Below are 23,755 nucleotides of genomic sequence, written 5' to 3' on the forward strand. Positions count from 1 at the left end.
GAGACCAGGCAATACGTGAAAGTGACGATAGGATTGTATACTTTTGCGACAAGAAATTAGTTGTTTAGATTAGTTGTTAGATAATTATGTAGATAAGTAGTCTCCAATGTGACATATACATCACGAAGGATAATTTTGTCTAACGGTTTACAAGTTTAGGTCGGAGAGTTTGTTCTTTCATAAGGATCCATAGAATGTCTGATTACTACTATTGATTTTGACAATTTTAGAATATAGAATTGTAATACGAATGAAAAATTTATTTTTCAACGTTTCAACGTTTCTTAACAATCGAAGGAATGCATAAACATATAAAACAATAAAAATTAGATATCGCGTCTCCTGTTTCTATCAATTTTTAAATCATTATTCATTAGCGATCTCATAAACGAAAAATAAAAAAGAATTGAACTAAATTATTTCTGTGTAATTAAAAAACTATTCTTTCATCTGTGAAATCAATTAAAAACTTTTGGAATATCTATCAAATATTAATTTTTAAACAATTTTTTGCACATTTTTTTTTAATTTTCCATTATCCCTTGTCAACATAAATTGACAGCTGTAAAATTTAAATATTTCTTTTGTCCGTTTATTTTTGTCGTATTGGAAACGATACATATCTATTTTTCATTCGATTGTTCCTTCAATTATGATCTTTATTTAAATATTTAAATATTTAATAAGTTAATATTTAACGACATATGTTCTTTAATAGTAATGTCTATGAACAAAGTAACTGATAACATATTCGTTGCATTGTTAAGAAGAATCGTAAATAGCGGACAGTCATGAAAATAATATTTTTGAAAATTCGTCTATACAAAGGTTAGTTATAGTTGAAAATTAGTTATTGAAGTTAATTATAGAATATCTAATTTCTTAGGATAATCTTCCAGTTACTGACAATCCTCATTCGTCGAATCGATAATAGTATAAAACCTCGACATAAATTCTGTCAATATTTTTGCTCACATAAAAATATAATTAAACATAATATTTTAATTTAATGCAAACATATGCTTAGAAATTACAAAAGAAAGACTTAATTTATGTAAGTTACTCGAAATGCTTAATTTTTTGTTTTATAACGAAAGAGTGTCTAAGAATTCTAAATTGTCTTTTTTTGTAGTCTTTTGCTTTATACCATATCCCATAGTTTGTGGTCCAGGGAATTAAAATCAGAACTGCCGGAAGAGAACAATCTTTAATAAAAATTACCTCACTCATACATTTGCAACACTTTTGATCATCTTTATCAATTGTATGTTGTTTAGAAGTTTATTGACAGAATTTATAATTGTGTAAGGTATCTTTCTTAAGTATGGAAATCATTTTTTAGAAAATTTCTCGTAAGGCGAAAGTGGCACATCATCGCGGGACCATTTTAACGAAAATACCTTAGACCATCCATTATTGCTTTCGTTTACACTTAAATAACGATCTCGTACGTCTTCCAGTTATCTTACGTGGAATTGTATCTATACCGTGTTCCTGCGATTATACACATATGTCTTCGCAGAAAAATTGTATTCCAAATAAAGAAAGATCTCATGAAACACGGATGGACATTTATATTTTACCATCTTACATTTTATATATACATATATATGTATATAAAACTTTTTTCCCCTTCAATCTTATGCAAAAATGGAGGTATGTGCCAAAATTCAGCTTGCTAACTTTTTTTCTTAACAAGGTTTCGTTCGATTTTTGTCTAAAGTGACTGAGTTAATATGACAAATACGATCGAGCTTTTGAATAAGATTATCGACTTTACGCTTGATTATCCTTCCGTGATTGAGCGCATTGAAGCGGCGGCTGTGTGTTTATCGAAGTGAATATTTCGCGCGGCTTATTTATTCGAAAGAATCGAAGTAGAAAGATTATAGTATTACGGACGCGCGATAGAAACTTCTTCAAGTTTCCACGGTCGGATTAAAATACATCTCGCGCTTTAAAGCCTGCATCGATAGAAATGCGATTCGACCGCTGTTTCCAGATTATGAGCACGAAATCGCCGAATCAAACGGCTCGGGTAATTTAGTGTCGTAATTTTTCCGTACAGTTTATTAATTACATTACGGTCAGTTTCAGTGGAAAATTGGCGAATTGGTTAGTTCCACTCAATTAATTATTTAATTGTTCGCGACGGCTATATCGTGGTAATGGCTATTTCGTGAAGCGCTTTTTACGGACTCTCTTTTATTAAACGCAAACACGATAGGATAGGAAATTATATACTATTTTATTTAAAAAAATGATTAATTTTATTAGAAAAAATCCTTATGTCACGATTTAAAGATTAATTTTTAATATAGAAAAAAATGATGTATCAACAGTTAATAACGGTCTAAATGAAAATAATTTTATTTAATTTAATAACAGTATTAAAATGAAATAAATAACATTTCATTGAAACACGAATATGATATATTTGTTTCATCAATACTGTCATTGAATTAACAGGATTATTTTTAATTAGACTGCTGTTAGCTAATGCTGTTAATTTAATATTATTTTTTTCACGTAAGAAATCATTTTGGAAAACCGAGGATCGAAGACTAGTTACCCGTTGAAAGTATCCGTGGCCATGGCTACGTAGTTCAATATACACGTGGTTGTGCATATAGAGGCGCTAAGACAGGTTCCACTACTTCCATTTAAAACATGTCTACTCTTCAGGCTTCTCTCTCTGTCATTATATGTCTGTGATCTCACCTCGCTGTATATATTCTACAATACATACACAGATTGTGTTGATAACGATAATATCCTGGAATCCTGGATAGCTAAATCTGTCGAGGATAGATTTTAAAAATATCTACTACAAATTTTGTCGATAGAATCCCAACTGATAAATAACAGAATCTGTTAATAAACTATAATGGCAGATTGAGTGCAGAAACTGAACTATTTGAATGTTTACAAAAAGACAGATTCTATGCGGTTTCTGTCGACAATCTGCTGTCAGATTATATCGGCAGGCTCTGCTAGGAACACGAGTTTAATGCGGATACAGATGATACCGGATCTGCAATAACTAGCTATAAGCAAATCTGCTGTCAACTTGTTATCATACTGAAAGCAGTTTATGCTTACTGAGATGTTTAATGTAGATTAGTATGTCATAAAATAATTGAAATAAAAAATATGAATAATAACAATATGTTAACATTCATTTTCTGTCTGTGAATTGATAATGAGGTATGCACTCTAATTCGTAATACTTATATTTGCAAATAAAATCTTATCTATCTTACTGGATGACGAAGCTGCGACATTTATACAGATCGTGCCATTAATACAAAAATTACTAAATTACTGGAGTATTTTATAGGTTAAATTATTTTCAACGAAAGACTTGTTAGATCTCTTTTATATATTTTAAAATATCTAAGTAATAAAAAACCGTGACACTCCAGTCTGTCAAAAATATTTTGCAAAATAGAACGTCAACAGAAATATGACAGAATCTGTTGACGGAATATGATGGCAGATTGACTGCAGAAATCGAACAAAATCAGTTACTTTATATAATGATATGATTCATTTAAATGATTACGAGTGATAGATTTTGTTCAACTTCTATCGGCAATCCACTGTCAAATTATGTCGACCGGCTCTGCTAAGAGAATGTTGCAGCGATTAATAACAATCTGCCGCGATATTCTGCTCGGGTGTGCTGATAAATTGTTAGCATCCTGCTGACATTTTGCTTAGTGGGTTAACACAGATTTCTGCTACGCTTTCATTCATCTTCCACAATAACTGCCAGCAGATAACAGTGTCGAAAGATTAGATAATTGGAACTGTGATTTCACCGCAGAGTAACATATCAAAAACCATGAACTATTTTTTCTAGAATGAGTTATCGTAACCGTGAGCATTTTCCGGTGATAGCTGCACAGGAAGGGTCATTACGTCAGTTTACTGTTGGGAAATTTAAATTGCAACCATGGAATGCAGCAACAGCGTGTCAGAAACCACTGGGATGGCAAGCGGCGTCGAGGCAAGAGAATCCCAGCCTTTTAACACATTGGCAGAATTGTACAGTACCCTGGAAGATGGGTTAACAGAATCACCATTGGCATACATCACAGAATCGGTGGATTATGTGTACCGAGGCTCAGATATCGTCGCACAGAAGATTCCGCTGGAAAGGGTGGATAGGGCCGAGCAACCCAGAACCCTGGTCTGTCATGATATGAAAGGTGGTTATCTCGAAGACAGGTAATTTAACAAAATGTCATAAGCTAGAATAAACGCAATTGTGATTTGTAATCATGTCTGTGTTTGTTTTATATCTCTACAGATTCCTACAGGGTTCAACCTCCCACGATTCTTATGTATTTTATCACTGGAGCATTGTCGACACGTTCGTTTACTTTAGTCATCACTTTGTGACTATCCCGCCCTGCGGATGGATCACCGCGGCTCATCGTCACGGCGTAAAAGTCTTGGGTACCGTGATCACGGAAGGGAACAATGACACTTGGGACACGATTCTCGCGTCGCAAGAGGATGCGAGAAAATTTGCAGACGCTTTGGTATTGATTGCAATAAGTTATCAATTTGAGGGCTGGCTCTTGAACGTCGAAAATAAGATCAAGCGAGAGGATATTGATAATCTGATTTATTTCATCAAGTATCTAACGGAAAGCATTCACAATGAAATTGAAAATTCTGAAATTATCTGGTACGACAGTGTGACCAATAAGGGTGAATTAAACTGGCAGAACGAACTTAATGACAATAACAAGTAATGTACCTTAATTTATTAGCGCATCATTTGTCCTCACATTTTAGTTCTATCGACACAGAGATTTAATAACAATTGTTTCTGTTTTAGAGAGTTTTTCTTGCACTGCGATGGTATATTCTTAAATTATACTTGGACGGAATCGCGACTGATCAGTAGTCGTCTACTCGCAAAGGAATTGGGTCGCGATATTAAGGATATTTATGTTGGATTAGACGTTTGGGGGAGAGGATGTCCAGGAGGAGGCGGCTTTAACTCAACATACGTAAATATTTTACTTCTATCACACGTTACACGTGTATCATTACCTTATTTTTTGCAATATAAATTCAGATATAATAAAAATAAATTTTTATTTTTAAAGGCGCTGAACTTGATACGGGAACAAGGGCTTTCAGTTGCTATCTTCGCTCCTGGATGGACACACGAGTACTTTGGTCCAAGCGCTTTTCCAATTTTAGAAGATTTATTTTGGGCTCAATTGTTCCCTTATTTATATGTGCACGTACCCATTTTCGAAGACGACACATTTAAAACTTCCTTCTGTCGAGGTGCTGGTATCTGCTACTATTATAATGGCGAGGTAAATAATAATAATAAATAAGATGCCTCGTTTAATTAATTCAAAATTTTCTTTAAAATATTTACGATATTTTAAATTAACTTACACATGCACGTGCACGTTTGTTTGCGTTTAGGAACATTTTGAGCCGTATATGATAAACGGCGAAAGCACACCCGAAAAGAAAGCATTTTACAATCTGCGAATGCAGCAACTGCAATTGGCAATTCCTGTGCCATACTTGCAATTTACGCGATCAACTCAACGAACGCTTCCTGGAGATGTTGTTAATGAAGAACATAATAATGATGAAAATAATAAAAGTAACGACACCAGTTGTGACAAGAAAGAAACCCGTATAGAACGTATCTACGAAAATAGAAAGAACATTATACGAGTGTGTGGTAAAGTCGTCAAGTTTGAAGACAAATTGTCTGCCGTCGATGTCAATACTTTCGAGTTTTGCGATAAATTTTCCTACAATGGCGGTGGATGCTTGAAGCTAGTCACCAGAGATCCTAGACTACATCACAGGTGAGAATATATTCAGTAGAATATAATAATTTGTAAAAAAAAAAAATACTTGTTAAAACGTATTATAGTTATTATTCAATATATACCATTACATTGTTACAGATTATTCTTGGTGCATATCGATTCGAAGCAAGATATTCATGCGACCGTCATTTATGCAGGACCTGAGGTCACCTCGTCGATCGAGTTTAACAAAAATCCCATTCTAATCCTGGGTAACAACGGTAATTTAAAATCGATCCTACCGTACGATTCTGTCAGAGTGAACTCCAAATGGAGAAAATGGTAAGCTTAACGAATCACGAACCAGCATTGACGCTAAATCGTTGGTCTTACAACTGACTGTATTTTTTATAGCTCTTATTTGACGACTTTAAGGACCGTGGATGAAATCGGCGTATCCTTCCTGACAGAGTGCGAGTGTTACTTAGGCGAGATCGTTTTGGAGAGCACGAGAGTTTCGTGACCGGCTTTACAGTTACATTAAGATTCCGCGCGAGAGCGAGACAGTTGCGCATAGTAAACGTATTACGTCATGATAAAAGCATATCACAAAGTCCTTGGATTGCGTACAGAACCGCTCCTTAACGATTACACATTATAGATGCCCTTCCTCGCCTGCTCCTCCTCCTCCTTCTCGTTTCTGCCGATTGAGAGTCACTTGGGTGAAAGGCGCGCGTAAACTGTTCCGCGATAGACCAATCGTTCGATTTTATTAGACCACTCCGGCATTCTACCGAGGGATCAGGTGCGAAGTTGTACTACGACTAAAAACATTCCTGCGACAATGTCGATGATAAAAACAAAATTGCTCGCCTGTGGCAAGCATTTATCCACGGTATTCAATGGGCGAAGATGACATCTTTGACATCTTAAGTAATTCGTTAGCTTAACGAGACTTCTATTACAAGGATATCTGCATTCTTCGATATAGCAAAACGCATGCCGCAACGGCACGGCGGATGCGAATTCTGTTACAGCCACTTAGACGCGGTCAACTTCTTTACACCGGATATTACAAATCATCGGCATTTGCGCACTCGCACGGTTAAACGAATGGTATTTGTACCCAAAGGTGGGCATGCAGCCACGCGCGTATTTGATATATGCATTGTAATCAATGTGTCGCCTACTGAGAAGATGAGACGTACATATATTTAATTGCATTGAGACCCTCCGATGCTGTGCAATCAAGTCGCCGACGCTTTCCAACTTTACTCATTGTCAGTTAACGACGTGCATCCACAATATGTTCTTGCGAATTTCTTAAATCAATCGCGGGGAATTCTGTGAATCGATTTTCTCGTTAAAAATTCAAGAAAAAGGATTTTATTCACGTATATGCAATGCGTCGTGTATAAATTTTGCGCTTTTTAATTTGCATTAATATAAAAAAATTCTTTATTACACACAACGCGATTTATTATTTTCATGCTACAATAACTTCGTTTTCTCTGTTGAATATTCCCACGTATATTGTTATTATAAAAACTCGAATACTCGTTCTCGTTCGCGTAAAGATACACGGGGCGATCTCGCGCTGCGCGTGTACTTTTCACGCGAGACACTACCGTGTGTCTCTTGATATTTTTAAATATATTTCTAAATATATTCTAATTAACGTGTATCGTTATATATTTTTAAGCATATTTCTAAAATATATTTTAAAATGTATGTATGTGTGTATTTATTCCCGATATATTAGATACCCTCTTGCTTTTTTATTCTCTCTCTCTCTGTTCGTAAGTGCAAGCACGCACGGACGTGCACACATACGATAAAAAGGGAGAAAAGTGTTTGTTTATCGTGCAGAGCGTATCGAATGTTTGAAGAACGATGCGGAAGACTGCCGCAAAGCATTATATCAGGTCGATCTAGAATTCTAGAACGCAAAGAATTTAATATACTTGGTTTCCCTCGTGATTTCACTTATTTTTCATGCCATAAAATTATATCTACTTTTTATTTTTTTATTTTGTGGAAGATTAATTGTTAGACAAAGAAATATCTTTCAGAGAAAGACTTTTATTAGAGAAAAATATATATTTGGCACACATTTTTCCTTTTATACATTTTTTAGCGTTACCATTTTCGGTGCTTGTTTCGAAGCAAATGAGAAGAAGAAATGCGTGTAAAGGAATATTCGTTATTTTCTTCCGGTGCGAAGCTTATAACGCGAACCGGGGGTTTCTTCCTGGCTCAATAATTTATAAATTATTTACAAGAGGTGAAGCGACCGTAACGTTTCCACCGATTATTCGGCGTGTATCGTCCGCTGTTCCACGAAAAGAAGAATTATTCATGGTATATTACGTTGCGCGCGCGTTATTTCCACCGGTTTTTAATCGCTTCTTCCTCAGGATCCCGCTTAATGGCGCAATCTTAAACGCTCCAAGCGTGTTAGCGAATTATTGCGTAAAGAAAATTTATATATTCGCATGTCTTTTAAATTATCATTCGCAGTCACACACATCACACGCAGTCACAAGTTTATTGTTTCCAAGCTGGATATACTCATTTAACAACAATCTTTTTCATTTAACAGAACCATTAAGATTGTACAGTCAGGATTTTGAAAATCCCTATAAATATAAATATATTTCATTATATTTATATATTTTTTATCTTAAAAATTATCTTAGGGGAGAATTTGTTTGCATCATCACACTTTAAATCAAATTCCTAAAAAAAAAAAAAAAAGAAAAAAAAAACAGAAAAATGTAACTTTTCTCTTAGATTTTTTTATCTTCAAATCTAACAAAGATATAAATGGAAACTGTGTTGCTCATCCCATACACAACATACACGCACATGCACACACTTTCTACTTTCTTAATTATACTTGTCTATGCAAGTTTTAAAATACTTGACTTTATAATAATTTATTTATTCGTCTATTTGATATTACTGTTAAAGTCTAGCGATCAGTTGGAGCATGGATAGAACGCGGTTCTCTCAAACGGCTACGGTGCTCGTGAAAAAGGTCAGATTATTTCATTCTTTAGGAATGCTCGCGGTTGCGAACAATCCCTCGCTGCTAATAATTTCTAATAATTTCTATTGCTTTTTTAGATTTCCCTTTAGCACAAGGGAAATCTTCCTTTTTAGAAAAAGGAAATGAGAAATTATAGAACGGACAAAATTATATTAACTTTCGCGTATTACTGCAATGATTACGCAGCAAAATTTATTTCTGAAAGGCATAAGATTTTTTGCATTATTATCCTGGAGGCGGAGAAAACTTCATTATATATTGTGTCTAACTTATATCTTATACCTTGAATATGCGTCAATGCATACGTTTATTAGAAAAATATAAGAAAAGGTTTTAAGCATTTAGAAAAACACAAATGTACAAGAAAATAAATGAAAATTAAGCAAATGTATATATACTATATGATTATAATAACTATACTCAAAAGGTCTTAAACTTAAATTATCAGATATAGATATATAAAATAGCATTAAAAGATCCAGAAGAAAATAACACACACGTGGAAGATTAGCTTTAATTTATTTATAAAGATTAGGTAATAAAATTTTACGGATGATTACGGACAATTTTATTTGAAAAATCGAGAGAAACAGGGAAGTGCATTTTAGAAAGGATATGTGATGTACGACATCAGACGATAGTATATGATCTTGTTAACCAAATGGGCTTCTAGAACACAGGATAACCGCAGCTCTTCGTGACAAAATTGAATTGTCGTTCGGTGTAAGCTAAATGTCGAAAACTTTCTCCTGTGATGGCACGTACCGCGTGCGCATATTGTATGTAAAATGTGCAAGTAGGCAAGGTGCGCGCGAGAAATTGATTTTACAGTGACATTTGTACTTTCTACAGGCATGTACAAGGTGTCCCTCGCTAAGCGCATTCAATAAACACAATATAAAAATTATCGAAGTGGTGTCCATCGGACTTTTGCATAGTTGCATTATGATCGTGTTTCTGTCCAATTAAGAATAAGTCTTCCAAGAGCAAAAAAGAAATTTCTCATCGGATAATATAATTGACGATTGCGAATATAATCCGTTTTGGCAACTGTGAGAAAAATTCTCTTGATCAATACGCAGTAATCTCTCTTTCTCCCAATTCCCACGTAATTACGTACGCGATTATACTGACGTTAGGGGATTGTTGTTCGGGAAAGAAAAGGATTAAGTCTTAACCGTTTTATACTCACTGTTACTTTCCATAACATGTGACTACCGTATAGAAATGACGCACTTGTTGTGTTTTGATAGTAAAAGCAGGCATATGATTTACGTATCAATATTATTAAAATGAGCTATGGTAATCCGACAGAGATAATTTGATTTGAATGATTGATTTAAATAATTTAAATGATGTTAATCCTAATTTCGTTCAATGTTAGTCTCTTACACAATAAAGTAATTCTTGAATTTTGTAATTCTTTAATCTCTTTTTTAAATATTTTTTTTATTATTTTAGTTAAATTATCTTTTTTTATTTTATAGTTCAACTATCGATATTTCGAGTTATCTATATGAATATTTTCTGTACGCAAAGTAATATACACGATAAAAAAAAAAGAGTTTCAGTATTGGATGGTTAATAAAATAACTAATTGCACTTATACGGTTTAAAAAAAATCCGAAGAGAAGAATAATTATATCTTGTAATTTTTGTGATACAATCTTAATTTTATAAACTCCGCAATGTTCCATTGCGTCCTAATTTTGAAAATTTCGAGTTCAACTGGAAGGAACTACCTACTGCTCCTTTTTTCCGAATTAAAGAAGTTATTTTCTCAATTGTGTTATTACGTCACTTTTGCAATTAAGTAGCTCTGTAAAAGAAATGACGAATGCGGCGCGGAACTTTCGCTACCATTGATTACGATTGCAATTTTACGTATACGCGTCTAGAAGCGCCTTCCCGGACAAACGGATCGTTTCGAAGACAATTTGCGGAGAGAGAGACTCCAGACAGCGGCAACGGCGATTCCAGGGCTCGGCTTCTTTTCTTTCGCGTTTCTCCAATGGATGCCGTTTTAGAAAGGCGGCGGAGAAACCTCTAGAAGCGTACCGAGAATTCATCTCAGTGGCGTACCGTGTTATCGAGTTTACACGCTTATTTTAACGTATATCGAATGCCATCAGCGAAAAGAAGATTGTACCAGTAGAAAGTTAGTTTGGTCTTTTAATGATACTTAGACATGAAACATTATTGTTTCTAACGTTTTGATAGTATTTTAATTATAATATTTTAATATAATACTTTAATTAATCAAATATTGTATAGAATATATTTGTTAAGAAAATATTGAGGAAAGACAAATATAATATATCAAGAGATTTAACCGCCCTAAGTGTATGTCGAAGAAATAAATTTTATAAGAATGAATTGAATAATACGGCATTTAATACTATTGTACTTAAAAACGTATTTTATTTATATAATTTTATGTTTGAGAAATGAGAAAGAATTTTCTATTTCGTTATATCTTCCATATAAAATGTTTACTGCCACGAATCTTTGGACAGCATAAATCTCAAAGATTTTATCTGAGATGCAAAATATTCTCTTTAAATGTGTTGTATCTGTCTACGGAAGACAGATTAATTTAATTAAATAAAAAAAAATAATATTTCAACTTTTCGAAAATGAATATGATTTTTTGAGTTTTTATGTAGTGTCTTCTTCAGAATGTAATAACTTTTTTGGAAAAATGTTAAACTGTCTTTATCTTGTTCTTATTTCATAATATTGTAGCTATAAAATGTATTTTTAATAATATGTCGTACTTTTCATTCAATTCATTCCCAAAATTACATATTCTATGTAGTCAAAATAGGTAAGTTTGTTAAAAAGAAAGAAATATATATGTCAAAATTGCATAAGGTGGAATTTTTTAAACTGTACTTGATTAAAAAAATATAATGCTAAAATAATCGTCAATTATTTGTCTGAAACAATATGCGGGTATAGTGCCTTTAGTTTTAATAATGTTTCTGTTGCTCATGCAAGACTCTTTCACGACATTTCAAGACAATTGTCGACGATAAGCTTCAACGAGAAAGCGAGCGCGAAAGAAAAGATTGCGATATTACGACCATCTTTATAATATAAAAGTTAATAGCATTGATGATCAAATTATCATTACGCTAATAAATCGTCATTAGAAAATCAGAAGTGACCACGGCATCGAAATAGACAGCAATTTCATTAGAAGTGGCGCAAGTGCCATCATTGAAATTCCAAGCTGATATAATTTGAATTTTATTTTACTATGACGTAAGCGTACACTTCGCTTAGTTTCGTATGCGAGATGTCGAGAATCTTGCTTGTAACATACTGTTGTAAGAAGAGATAATTACGCAGCAGCAAACTCTATACGCGAAAAGAAGAATTCTATAGATATTTGTAACGTTTCGAAAAATAATTTCAATTTTAATAAACAAATTTTAATTTAACATCCAGACAATACGTAATGCGAGTGCTTGTTTGTTCTTTTCTACGAACCCAGGGAATCTTAAAATCCTACTTATGTAATATATATAATTTCTTTTATGTTTTCTTTTCAAGTCGTTTTAATTTTCAATAATTAAAAATAAAATATAAATTGAGGTAACAATCAAAATAGAATTTATGCGGTACGCGAAACGTAACATTTTCGAAAAGAGAAAATGTATAATTCTTCAGAAGAAAAAGAGTTCTCTTCTCTTCATAATTTTCGACACGGAATCTTCTACTTTAGAAAATAGAACTTATTAGAACGGAAAAAAATTGAAGGCTTAAATTTCCTAAGTTACACTAACAGTAACACTAAAGTAAAATAGCAATCAATATATCTTTGATCTAGAGATATATATAATTATGTTATTTAACAAAATTTAAACTTGCTTTATATCTGCATATAAATTGAATTCATAAGATACAGTACTTGAATTCTATATTGAATACTTAAATTCAGTTACCCATTTATTGTAGTAATTTCTTCACGAAATATACTAATTGATAAAATATAATTTACATTTTGAGAAACGTCTACGTATAACGTATTTGAAAGAGTAAAATTTAAAAAAATATAAAATAAGAGAACTAGGCAGACATTAAATCCTTTATCCTTTTCCTTGAAAGTTCCTGATTTTGAAATAGATACGTTTCGATACATTCTTGTGCCTAGTTTCCTTTTTTTTTCTTTTCTTGCTTTTTTTCGCAAGAGGAGCAGTGAAAAGTGAGAGATTCCATGCACGTTATCGTGCATCTTACGTACGTTAACGGTTTCGTACAGCACTGTATACGGCAAGCTCCTGCTGTATGTAGCACGTACTTGTGTAGAGGTAATGGCCGGGCAATGTGCAATGCGTGCTGCACGTAGACAGGAGCAGACATTTCAACGACGTGTATACCAGTAAAGGAGGATACCGTAAAGAGGCGCGCGCGATTAACTTTTCAGTGTGCCGGACCGCATCCGACTACGTGGCGTTGTTGCGGCTCAGCTTGTATTCGTCGTGCTTCGCGAATTATCTCTCCTGCACACGTTAACTAGCACTCTAGTACTTAGTTCTCCGACAATTATATACTTTACGAAAGATGATATTCCCTTTACGAAAAATATTTATTTCTACATTGTAATTTTTATCCTGACTAGGAAGTAGTTGTGGTATACGGAAATAATTAGGAAGAAAGTTTCACTTTAGAGGGAACGCTGTATTATGTATTATTACGAAAACACAGTCCTGCCTTCTTCTTTTTAAAGATATTAAAATTAACTTATGTCGAATAATTCTCGCGCAATTTATTAAGAAAACGGATAATTTCAAGAAAGTTTTAAGCGCTGCATGTTTTTGGAACGTGGCATTCACTTGCTCTTAGCTCCGTTGTCGTTGCGTGCAAAAATATATCGCAAGCAACACACGAAAGTATGCGCCTCGAGGCGAAAAGATATGCTCTAGAAGGTTACAGGCGGCTTTGCCGTGTGCTCAGCGCATAAAGAAAACTAATTAGCTAAGTACTAAAAGAAAGAAAAAGAAAGAAAACGGATGCCGGCTTCTTTTCGTATAATAATCGCGGGCGATGCGGGGAAAAACGTAGATTCTCTCAAAACATTTACCTCCAAATTATGTATCCTGACTTTTTTCCCCAATGTTGATCTGCATGTTGAATTATATTAAGAAAGAGAGAATTATACGATAATATGATTATAAAAATTACATTTAAGATACTGAACTATTTTCTCACTTTTCAAGCTAAAATATTTATTGAATTCCCTCAGTATCTCAATTCTAAGAAGCACATAGAAAAAGAGAATTTAGTAATTAAAGAATTACAGAGTCCGTGGAAAACACAGTAAAGAGAAAAATATAAAAGATAAAAATTAGAAATTAAATATAATGTTGTACTCATGCTTGGTTGAATTATATTAGCAATATTTGATATACTTAGAGATTATTCTTTTTGAAATTCTTCATGTAAATCGTAAGATATGCTTTTGCTTGGTTTATTACGCTTTATATAAAATGCTTTTATTTCTATCCTTTTCCAAAACGCTCGCTTCATTCCTATATATTCATATGATTTATATAATTTCTCATAATTATCATAACTACATGAAAAGTACAGAGAGGTGCTTTACTCTTACATTAATGAAATTTAATAGGAGAAAAAACAGCAGTTTTCGACCAATCTCGCTATCTGGTAAATTATAACGTGTGTATAAAGGTAGAAATAACTGCACTTTAATATGCGTTTCCGGGTTGAAAGACCATACTCAGACACTTAGTTAATGAGTGCAGTCGACCCTCCCTATTTTTTTATCACCTCCATTCTCAGCGTTTCTTTATTCTTAGCGCTTTTAATTATATTAATAACATGTTCTTAGTGTCTCCTCTCGTGCTGTTTCTCCGTTACCTAACATTTGCCATATGACCACATGGCAAATACAATGAAAATGTTATATATCTCGTGCGTGCGCACAATGACATTTTCAGTCTGTGCACGTGTCGTTACAATAAGTGTGGGAAAGTGACAGAAAGTGTTAAGGAGAGAGAAATTGATTTTGACAAATGATTATGAGTTTTTCTTCTTGGAAAGTCTTGAAATCTTTGGTTTTTTTTGGTTAAATTATAACTTTTAACCAAAATCTGACGTCACAAACCTCTTTTGTAGCTCGCAAATTAATAGCAGACTGACTTGTGAAAACAAGTCAATTGCATTATAAGAATTGCTTCTCTAAAAATACGCGGAAGCCGAGCGAAAAAAAAGCGATACTGCTAAAAACAAGTAAAAAATGTAGGATATAGTTATTATAGTTTCTCATACAAACCTAGTTTTTGAAAACTTTACTTTGGATTAAAAAATTAATTCATATGTCGTCAAATTTTCCTCGACAGCAGCTATCAATATACATATGTATAAAGGTAGAACAATTTATAAAAAACATAAAAAAGATATTTTACACACAATCTTTTTAATAACTTGAATAATTTAACTAAATGGAACTTCATACTTTTTTACTTGTATGTTAATAGTCGTTGTTAAGATAAGTAATTGTACATATATAATTTATAATCGAAGCTTCCATGCTTAAGAAAATAAACAAAGATATAAATCTTTCCATTTCTAAAAGGTTACTAGTTTCAAAAATAAAACTAAATTTATCTCTGTATTATGTTCTTTCCGATTAGTAGCGGCGTATTACTTTGCATAAAAAGAACCGGTTGCTAAACAATTTCAATCCTTTTGAAAAAAAAACCGCGCAAGAATGCAAATTAATTCCTGTCCTAAACCTGAATACGTTACGATCGCGTAACTTGCGTACGAACGTAAATTAATGCATTTCCCACTGACGAAGATATGCGGGGTGATCGATCTCTCGCGTCAATTTCGCAAATTCCAGCGCGTTGCGGCGCGCGCGGAAAGGAAGGAGCGAAGGTAGGAAAAGCGGGCGAGTGAGAGCGAGAGAAGGAAGCTGCGAGCGGGAGAGATAGGGGAAGAGGGAGAAAGAGAAAGAAAGGGAGAGACGTAGAGGCGAGCAGATAGGAGCAGCGTACCTGCAATCTACCTGTATACTTCTCGACGCGTGACTCCAGTTGCTGATCGAACGCTCGAGAGATCGGTCTCGCGATAGATCTCACGGTTCCGCGACCTGCATACCTTCGCGAAAACGCGCGAAAAGGGGTGGATCGTGCAAATATCTTACGAGACATTTCATATTTCCGATTAGTATAATGCGTGGATTATGTGAGTCGAAGGAATCAGCAATGATAACACGCCGGTATGTTAATTCGCGACCTTTCCCGTGAGTCGTGGACCTTTGACTGAGAAAGTACGAGCGTACAACGAAGATTTGTCGTGCACGTGCGATAGAGCTGTCGTGTGATTTTCTCTACATTATAATTATATTGTTGTGCAAGATAATTGTACAATTGTATGAATTCAATCCGCGATTTACGATGAATGGCGATTGCGATTGTTTGGAAAAAGGAGAAGATATTACAGAATTGGAATTGGGGTCGATAGAATATCGGTGAGTTTAAATGCAACGCGAAAATTATCTATATCTTTGTATTATAGTATACGTAGCTTTATTTACTGTACGTGGAACAATTAAACGTGTGACAGTTGGCTCAATAACCCGAAGAAATTGTTCACGCCTGCACTGTGCATCTTGCACTATATTGATGTTAAAAAAACATATAAAGAAACATATATTTAAAGGAAAAATGCATATTACAGATGTATTGCATTGCGTATCTATAAATAAAGAGTAGGATCCATCAATCGATTTCGTTTATCCCTCTGCATTTAATCCTTAAACGGTCACTTCACTTTTTTTCATTAACAGTTATCTGGAGTGATTTTTACACTTCAATTAAAATGTTATTGTTATTAATTACATATTTGCATATTTTTTATTGTTCTATAATTTATTAGTATTTAAGGACAGTATGTATATAGATTTACTCAATATTTTTTGAAAAAAGTAAGAAAAAACAAAAAATATTTGAAAAAAAATAAGCACATTAAAATTACTGTAAGTGCGTGAACTTCATTTTTTGACACTGAGGTGTAAAAATCATCCCACGTGACCATTCCCGGATTAAAAGTCCGATATTATGGTAACATAATCAAAAAGTGTACAATTTACAAGATATTATTTTATATTACACTTAGATCATGTTTTAAATTAAAATATATTACCAAAACAAATATAATATCCCATAAAATATTCATTTTTCAATCGATCTCGTTTTTACATCTTTACATATAGACTAAGGATATTTTTAAAAATATAGAATTTTATCCCCAAAAATGAGAATAATCTTTGAATCTCGGAAATGATTCTATCTAAATCTAGACTAAAAAATATGCTGTCCATGATTAAAATTCCTCTCAAAAACAAACAACCTGCAATCTATTTGAAGTTTTTTTCCAAGAGACGTACTACTTTCAAATCATGTAGTTCGGAGTAATATTTTAAATGGAACACGCACATACATCGCGTGTAGCAAATGGAAGTCAGCGTGATATCAGTACAAATCTTTATTTGAATCGCAAAAAGGAGTAAAACGTGCTTTCTGGCCTCATAGAAAGCGGAAAGCAGAACTGAAAAGCATTGCGAGGTGTAAAAGGATTCCGCGAGCGCTGACCAGAGCGCTCCGGTGAATGTAATAATGATCTACGTCAAGCCCTCGAAACGCTTCGAGAAATGCCTCGCAGCCGTAAGAACGGTCCGTTACGTATGTTTATTCACGAGTACGAGAAGTGGAAGATTCGCGGCTAGAACGTTCACTATTTTAGATAATCAGCATTTACGATTAAATCCTCCATTTATCATGCATTAATGTTCTAAATTTCTGAAAATAAATATTGATATATGTAATTTGAAATTTTGTAAATACACATTTTATTTATATAATAAGAGGATTTTGAAAAATGTATACGTATTTATAAAATCTGTGGTTATATAATATCGAAAATTATTCTCCAAGAAATTCGCAAAATAGCATAACGTTACGTCTCGACATAAAATAGAATTAAATTTCGCGAAATATACACTCACTGAATTGATAATTTTGATATTTTCCGAGAATATTTTATTAAGATTTTATAAATATATAATACATATTTTATACCATCTAAATTTAATGGATCCATTAATTAGTAAAATCTGTAATATAATAGATAGCAGCCGTTCTATTGCACTAATATAAAATTAAAAATTCTTTTTATCGGATTTTATTTGACAGATTTTAACAATGTGTGCGTGTGTGTGTGTGTGTGTGTGTGTGTGTGTGTAATTAATCAGAAAGTTGTAATATTCTACAAATGAATCTGACCGTGACGATCATGAAATTGGAAATTCTTGATTTAACGCAACGGTTTATACGATACTTCTGCAAGCTCGCAAATTATCCCGTTCATTTCATACCGTCTGATGCCTTTCCCCATACAAGCGAGAGAATCTCATATAAGTTTCGAATAACGTCTCTCAAATGTCACTTGTCATCGCACTGAACAGAGAGATGATTGTTCGAGATAACTCCATGGTATATATGATGATCATAGCATTTCTAACAAATTAGCTTCTTTGCGCAAAAATAAAATAAAGAAAAATTATATACATATGCTTTAATTAACGTACGAATTTAATTAATATATATGTTGAAAAGTTGCGATGCGGTCTAGAAGATATCTTTGCAATGAGAAAAATAAAAAAAATCAATTTTTTGTACATATTTGTAATATATTTTTCTATCCTAATCATAAATAATCTGTTGCACTTTCCCTAATATTTAAATATAGGTATATCTAATTTATTATATAGCTATATATTATGTAATTGTAATATACAGCTATTTCACTTAACTTGACCAACTGAATGGCAATCTGCCATTAATAATCCCATACATTTTTCTTTTAAAAATATAAATTAATTAAAGCAGAATAAATTTATAAATTGAAATGAATAAAGTAAATAATAATTGGGTCGTTTATCAGGCTCATATTGACCTAAATTTTATTTATTAAATTAATTAAATTCGTATATAATTGAAACTGTGAGAGAATTGTGCTTCTATATATAGTTTGACACAAGAGCGTGTGACCGATTACACTCATACCATTGTTTAAAATTAAAATTTGTTTGTTGATAGTTTGAAAGATTATTAGATATATTCTCATGCTCTTACCATCTTAGTATGTATTTTATATCACGTATACGTACGCATGCACATACCAGAGTGTCATATTTATAATTCAAACTTGTAATTCTGAAAGTGAGTTTTATATTAAAAAATTGTAAAAACATTCAGAAATTATAATATAAGATATTTCAAGTGATAAAAAAAGTGAAACAACCTATGTTATAGCTATATATATCATGAAATAATGTAACAAATTTATGCTACTGATATTACACTTGTTTTGTTATTTGTCCCATTTAGAATTTTTAGAATTTTTGTTTTATTTCCAGATAATCGCGATCCTGCGCATACGTTGTCAGTCGCATCAGTGATTATCACGTTCAACCATCTGTTTTGGACTCTACGTAACAGTAATATTAATCCAAGTTATAATCAATCTCTATAACCCACGCAAATGATACAATCCAAATAATATAAAATGTTTTATCACTAACTTTACGTGATTTTAAAAAATATTTGAGAAGAAAAGCAAATTTATTAAAAATAATTCAAAATCGAATATTTATTTCTACCTATATATGAAATAAATATATAAGATACATAAAATCGAATCAAATTGAAAGAATGTGTGAACGAAGAAAATGTGATTAACGAGATCCTACACGAATATCCTTAATTGAATGAGCGCCACACAAAAATACACAAGACTATGCTCGAAATAATAGTCAACGAAGAAATTTGACAAGCAAATCGGAAAACGATTGTCACCGCAATTGAGACATTATCAGACTTCGAGTTTGATATTATCATAAAAGTCAATGATGTACTATTGATTTAAACGGGGAAAATCATGGAAGACACAGCGACGATCGTGCTTGATTCCACGGTGAGAAGTCAAAATTCGAGTCACTCGAAGGAATCGAAGGACTCGGTGAATTCAGAATTAAAGCCGGAAAGTTATCTAGAATCAAAACACTCGAAAGATGTCCTTATACCGGAAAAGCAACAGCAGCAGCATCAGCTATCAAGACGCGCCGAGGATCAGCAAGATCTACGAGCAGCTTCCGAAGCTAAGGACGATTCTAATCTGCTCATGTTCACGTCCTGCGGGCAATTGCTGCTTGGTAAGTCTCGACGCAAGAGAGTTCCCAATAATTTCACTAATTATTCACGCTAATATTATTGCTATTCCTTTTTGGCGAGATGTATATAATTGTGTCTTTCCGCGATAAATTTTGTTATGTATATTATATTGATTATTATATGTCAAACTTATTATAATAATGTCATAATATTATTAAAGTTAATCCTCCAAGAGTGAAGAAGATAATTGATTTATGCGCTTTTGCACTCAGGTATTGTCTTGGTCGTCTTTGGTATCCTGGTGCTCGTCCACGGTGCTTCTTTAGGTGGATCTGGCGCAGGACTCTGGGCAGGTGCAGCCGCTCTAGTTGCCGGTGCACTAGGAGTGGTCGCAACACTAGCAGCCTCGTCCACCAAAACAAATTCGGCTTTCTCGTCCGCTCATCTTGCGTCCAGTTTAATCGCTCTGGCCCTCTCGAATATGGCCACTATAACGGCATTAACGGCGGTCGTCAGAGATTCACAAAGGGCACCGGACATATCATTTCTCAGTCTTTCCGTATGTTCTTTATATCTATTTCTTGATTCAACCGTTTGAATCATTTCTAATAAATCGATTCTTTCCATTATTCTGCGTATAAAAGTATCAAAACATGTACTTAAAAAATGAATAATTTAGAAGATATCTCGATCTTTTTTTAACACATACCTCTTATTTGGTATTTATTATAAAATTAAACTCTATAACTGCTATTGTAAGGGTAAATATTATCTTATGGATTAAGAACTTCTCAATGTATGTTTCAGGGTGATGACAGCGATGTGATGGAAGTAGATAACGGCTTGGCGGGTTTGCTAGCGAGCATTGGCCTATTGGTCGCTAGTGTGGCAGAGCTATTAGTATCCGGTTATAGCTGCCTGACCTTGACACCGAAGCTATGTGGCTGCCTGCGGGCGAGCACCGCCGACGATATGATGGTCGACGGTCATCTGAAGACGCGCAATATGGTTCACCAGTGGGTCGTCACGCAAAATCATATGCCGGCCAAAAGTCAACAGCCACCTGTCTACGTGGTGCACTCGGTGCCAGTGCCAATGCATCCGATGATTCAGGTAAGCGCTTTCGGTCTCTTTTCCCACGACCTCAACCAAGACCTCAACAGCTGCAATTATTCCTCCTTGGGGTAGGGCACCCCTAAAAGCGCGACTTCTATTTACTTACGTATCTTTTTCTTCTCTTCTTTCATCCTATTGTCCATCTCTCTCTCTCCTCTCTTTTCTTATCCTCTTTGCTCTGCTCTAGATTTTTTCTTTCTACTCGTCACTTACTTTCTCTTCATTCCTTCTTAAGATGCCTGAGCATCTCTCCTCTTTTACCTTATATTCCGTTTATTGTATTTCAACATTTCTATCTTTTACATTCTTATCTTCTATTTCCTCTCCTTTATCTTTCTCTCAATTTCTCACACAATTTTCATCACAGTTTTTAAATCATCGAGTTTTTAAATGATATAGATAACTTTAAAAAAATGAACACCTGTTTCCAAATTTCTTAAAAAATATGTAACAAAGCTTCCTCTATGAGGAAGCAATAATTCAATATGTCATTTGTATATATTCAAATATAGTGATTAAAATAGAACAGAGTCTATACATAAAAAAATGAGCTTAATTACAGAAATAATATAAAAGATGTTTCGTGTTCATTACAGCCACCATACGGAATGCCATCGACGCCCGGAGGATTTGTACCTAGATCTCTTCCGATTTCGACAGCGATGCCATATGGTGCTGTGCCCATGTTGTCCCATATACCTCCATACGCTGGACGACCGCAATCTCAAATGGTAAATAATACCTCAGTAAATTAATAACTAAAATAATATACTTTAATGCAATTGTAATTCGTACGAAATAATAAAACTAAAACGTATAAATCGGCCTGACTGGCAATAATTTATCATCGTGACGATTCGACCATTGGTTTTGGTCCGATTAATCGTCAAGACGTTAATAACCTTTGATACTTATATGTATAAGCATCTCATTTAAATAATTTAAATTAAATTACATTATTAAATTTATTGCGAAAAATATTACCTCAGCCAGAATGAGGTAATATTAAATTATTAAATTTATTGCGAATAATATTATACCTCAGCCAGGATGAGATAATATTTTTCGCAATAAATTTAATAATGTAATTTAATTTAAATTATTTAAATGAGATGCTTATTATATATAAGTATTAAAGATTATTAACGTCTTGACGATTAATCGGACCAAAACCAATGGTCGAATCGTCACGATGATAAATGATTGCCAGTCAGGCCGATTCATACGTTTTAGTTTTAAAATAATATAGTATAATAAAAGACGTGAAAAATATCCTGCTAAAGAATGTGATTTAATAAAACGATCAAATTCGGTGATTGTTAATCTTATTATTTCGATGACAATAGATATTTAAATAAAAAATATAACTAAAGTGTGTAATAGTAGCGTTATAAACTTTTAGATCGCTCGACACACTTTTCGTATTTTAATTTGCTTGCAAATTATTTTGTTTATTAATTAATTCACTTAATCATCGTGAGCAATTGCTCATTTGTAATTAATATGTATTTGAATTTAGTTCCGATCAAAGCACAAACGTCAGCCGTTCGCAGATCAAGAGGAATCAAAAAGGCATTTTGAAGTTAAAAACGAATCTCCAAGGATGATGTCACCGACCTGCGAAGATCAAGTTGATCTGGCGCAGACTTACACGGGCTTGGACAAGAGAATTTCCGAAGAATTTATTTCGATCGCAATGGATCCAGACAGAAAGTCGAAGGTTTCCAGCCATCACGGCAGTGAAATTGGAACAACTTTTTAATAATTTTTACTAACAGTAATTGAAGAATTTGATACAAAAATGAAGCATTTGCTGATTTGCTCACGATTTATGTCTATCTTAGATACGATTTTGTATCTAAGATTGCAGATTTAAATCAATCCTGCATACTTGATTCAGTATTTCAATTTCAAACGTATTAAATTTCTATCTGTTAAATGTAACATCTCATTAAAATTATTGCTCTTGTTCTCAAGCATATATAAAGTGTAATGCAATTTTGAAAAGTGGAAACATCAAACCACGTCATTAACAAATAAAACTAATATAACATTTATTTCTTATCGCAAACATAATAAATGTGCGATTATCTGAAATTCTATTTGTAAAATTAATAACTATTTATAAATCTTTATACTCATTTCTTATCGTTTATCTTCTGTTATAACATAATTTATTTATTCTTAGTGCTTTTCAACGTAAAAAAAAAGGAAAAATAATTTATGCACAAACTATATATGTATAAACAATATAAAGATAAATATAAAGATTTGTAATAATACATATAATTTTATAAATAGAACTATATGTTCAGAATACTGTAACTTTTTCAGAAAAGACAAGCTCTGAATTTATGTAATTTTATCTAACACATGGACTCAGTCTTCCCATTCTGTTATATCTATATGTTTTCTACAATGTAAAATTATTTTAAAATAATATTTAGGTTTTATTAATAAAAATATTTATTTCTGTGCTATATAAAAATCTTCGTTTTTCTTTTTTTGTTTTTTTTTTTCAAATAATAAAAAATAAAGTGTGAGTTGTGCTGCATTAATTCGCTAAGCATAATTAGTGA

General features: G+C 33.1%; 2 protein-coding genes across 4 annotated transcripts; both read left to right on the forward strand.

The window, feature by feature from the left end:
* Positions 1–2,674: 2,674 nt before the first annotated feature.
* Positions 2,675–7,340, forward strand: LOC112456174 (cytosolic endo-beta-N-acetylglucosaminidase). 3 transcript variants are annotated; one of them, XM_025018553.1, is made up of 8 exons: positions 2,675–3,207; positions 3,866–4,233; positions 4,316–4,762; positions 4,853–5,027; positions 5,127–5,345; positions 5,461–5,858; positions 5,961–6,143; positions 6,216–7,340. In XM_025018553.1, exons 2-8 carry the CDS (start codon positions 3,959–3,961, stop codon positions 6,322–6,324), a joined length of 1,806 nt encoding a protein of 601 aa, XP_024874321.1. In that variant the 5' UTR covers positions 2,675–3,207; positions 3,866–3,958; the 3' UTR covers positions 6,325–7,340. The 3 variants fall into 3 exon arrangements, with proteins under 3 accessions (XP_024874321.1, XP_024874323.1, XP_024874322.1); XM_025018555.1 differs by having other exon boundaries at positions 3,904–4,233; XM_025018554.1 differs by having other exon boundaries at positions 2,675–3,123.
* Positions 7,341–19,593: 12,253 nt separating this feature from the next.
* Positions 19,594–22,977, forward strand: LOC112456206. The gene is made up of 5 exons (XM_025018608.1): positions 19,594–20,101; positions 20,333–20,619; positions 20,868–21,173; positions 21,773–21,907; positions 22,696–22,977. The coding sequence occupies exons 1-5, from the start codon at positions 19,828–19,830 to the stop codon at positions 22,936–22,938; spliced, it is 1,245 nt and encodes a 414-aa protein (XP_024874376.1). The 5' UTR covers positions 19,594–19,827; the 3' UTR covers positions 22,939–22,977.
* The last annotated feature ends 778 nt before the right edge of the window (positions 22,978–23,755 follow it).

This window comes from Temnothorax curvispinosus, unplaced genomic scaffold, assembly GCF_003070985.1.
Source record: "Temnothorax curvispinosus isolate PA1 unplaced genomic scaffold, ASM307098v1 QBEX01006657.1, whole genome shotgun sequence".
Classification (NCBI taxonomy): Eukaryota; Metazoa; Arthropoda; class Insecta; order Hymenoptera; family Formicidae; genus Temnothorax; species Temnothorax curvispinosus.

Bases quoted from the DNA above. Each gene is read 5' to 3' on its own strand.
- LOC112456174 (XM_025018553.1), top strand. From the start codon at position 3,959: ATGGAATGCAGCAACAGCGTGTCAGAAACCACTGGGATGGCAAGCGGC. The intron at 4,234-4,315 runs GTAATTTAACAA...ATATCTCTACAG, and splicing joins GGTGGTTATCTCGAAGACAG to ATTCCTACAGGGTTCAACCT. The intron at 5,346-5,460 runs GTAAATAATAAT...GTTTGCGTTTAG, and splicing joins GCTACTATTATAATGGCGAG to GAACATTTTGAGCCGTATAT.
- LOC112456206 (XM_025018608.1), top strand. From the start codon at position 19,828: ATGGAAGACACAGCGACGATCGTGCTTGATTCCACGGTGAGAAGTCAA. The intron at 21,174-21,772 runs GTAAGCGCTTTC...TGTTCATTACAG, and splicing joins CAATGCATCCGATGATTCAG to CCACCATACGGAATGCCATC. The intron at 21,908-22,695 runs GTAAATAATACC...ATTTGAATTTAG, and splicing joins GACGACCGCAATCTCAAATG to TTCCGATCAAAGCACAAACG.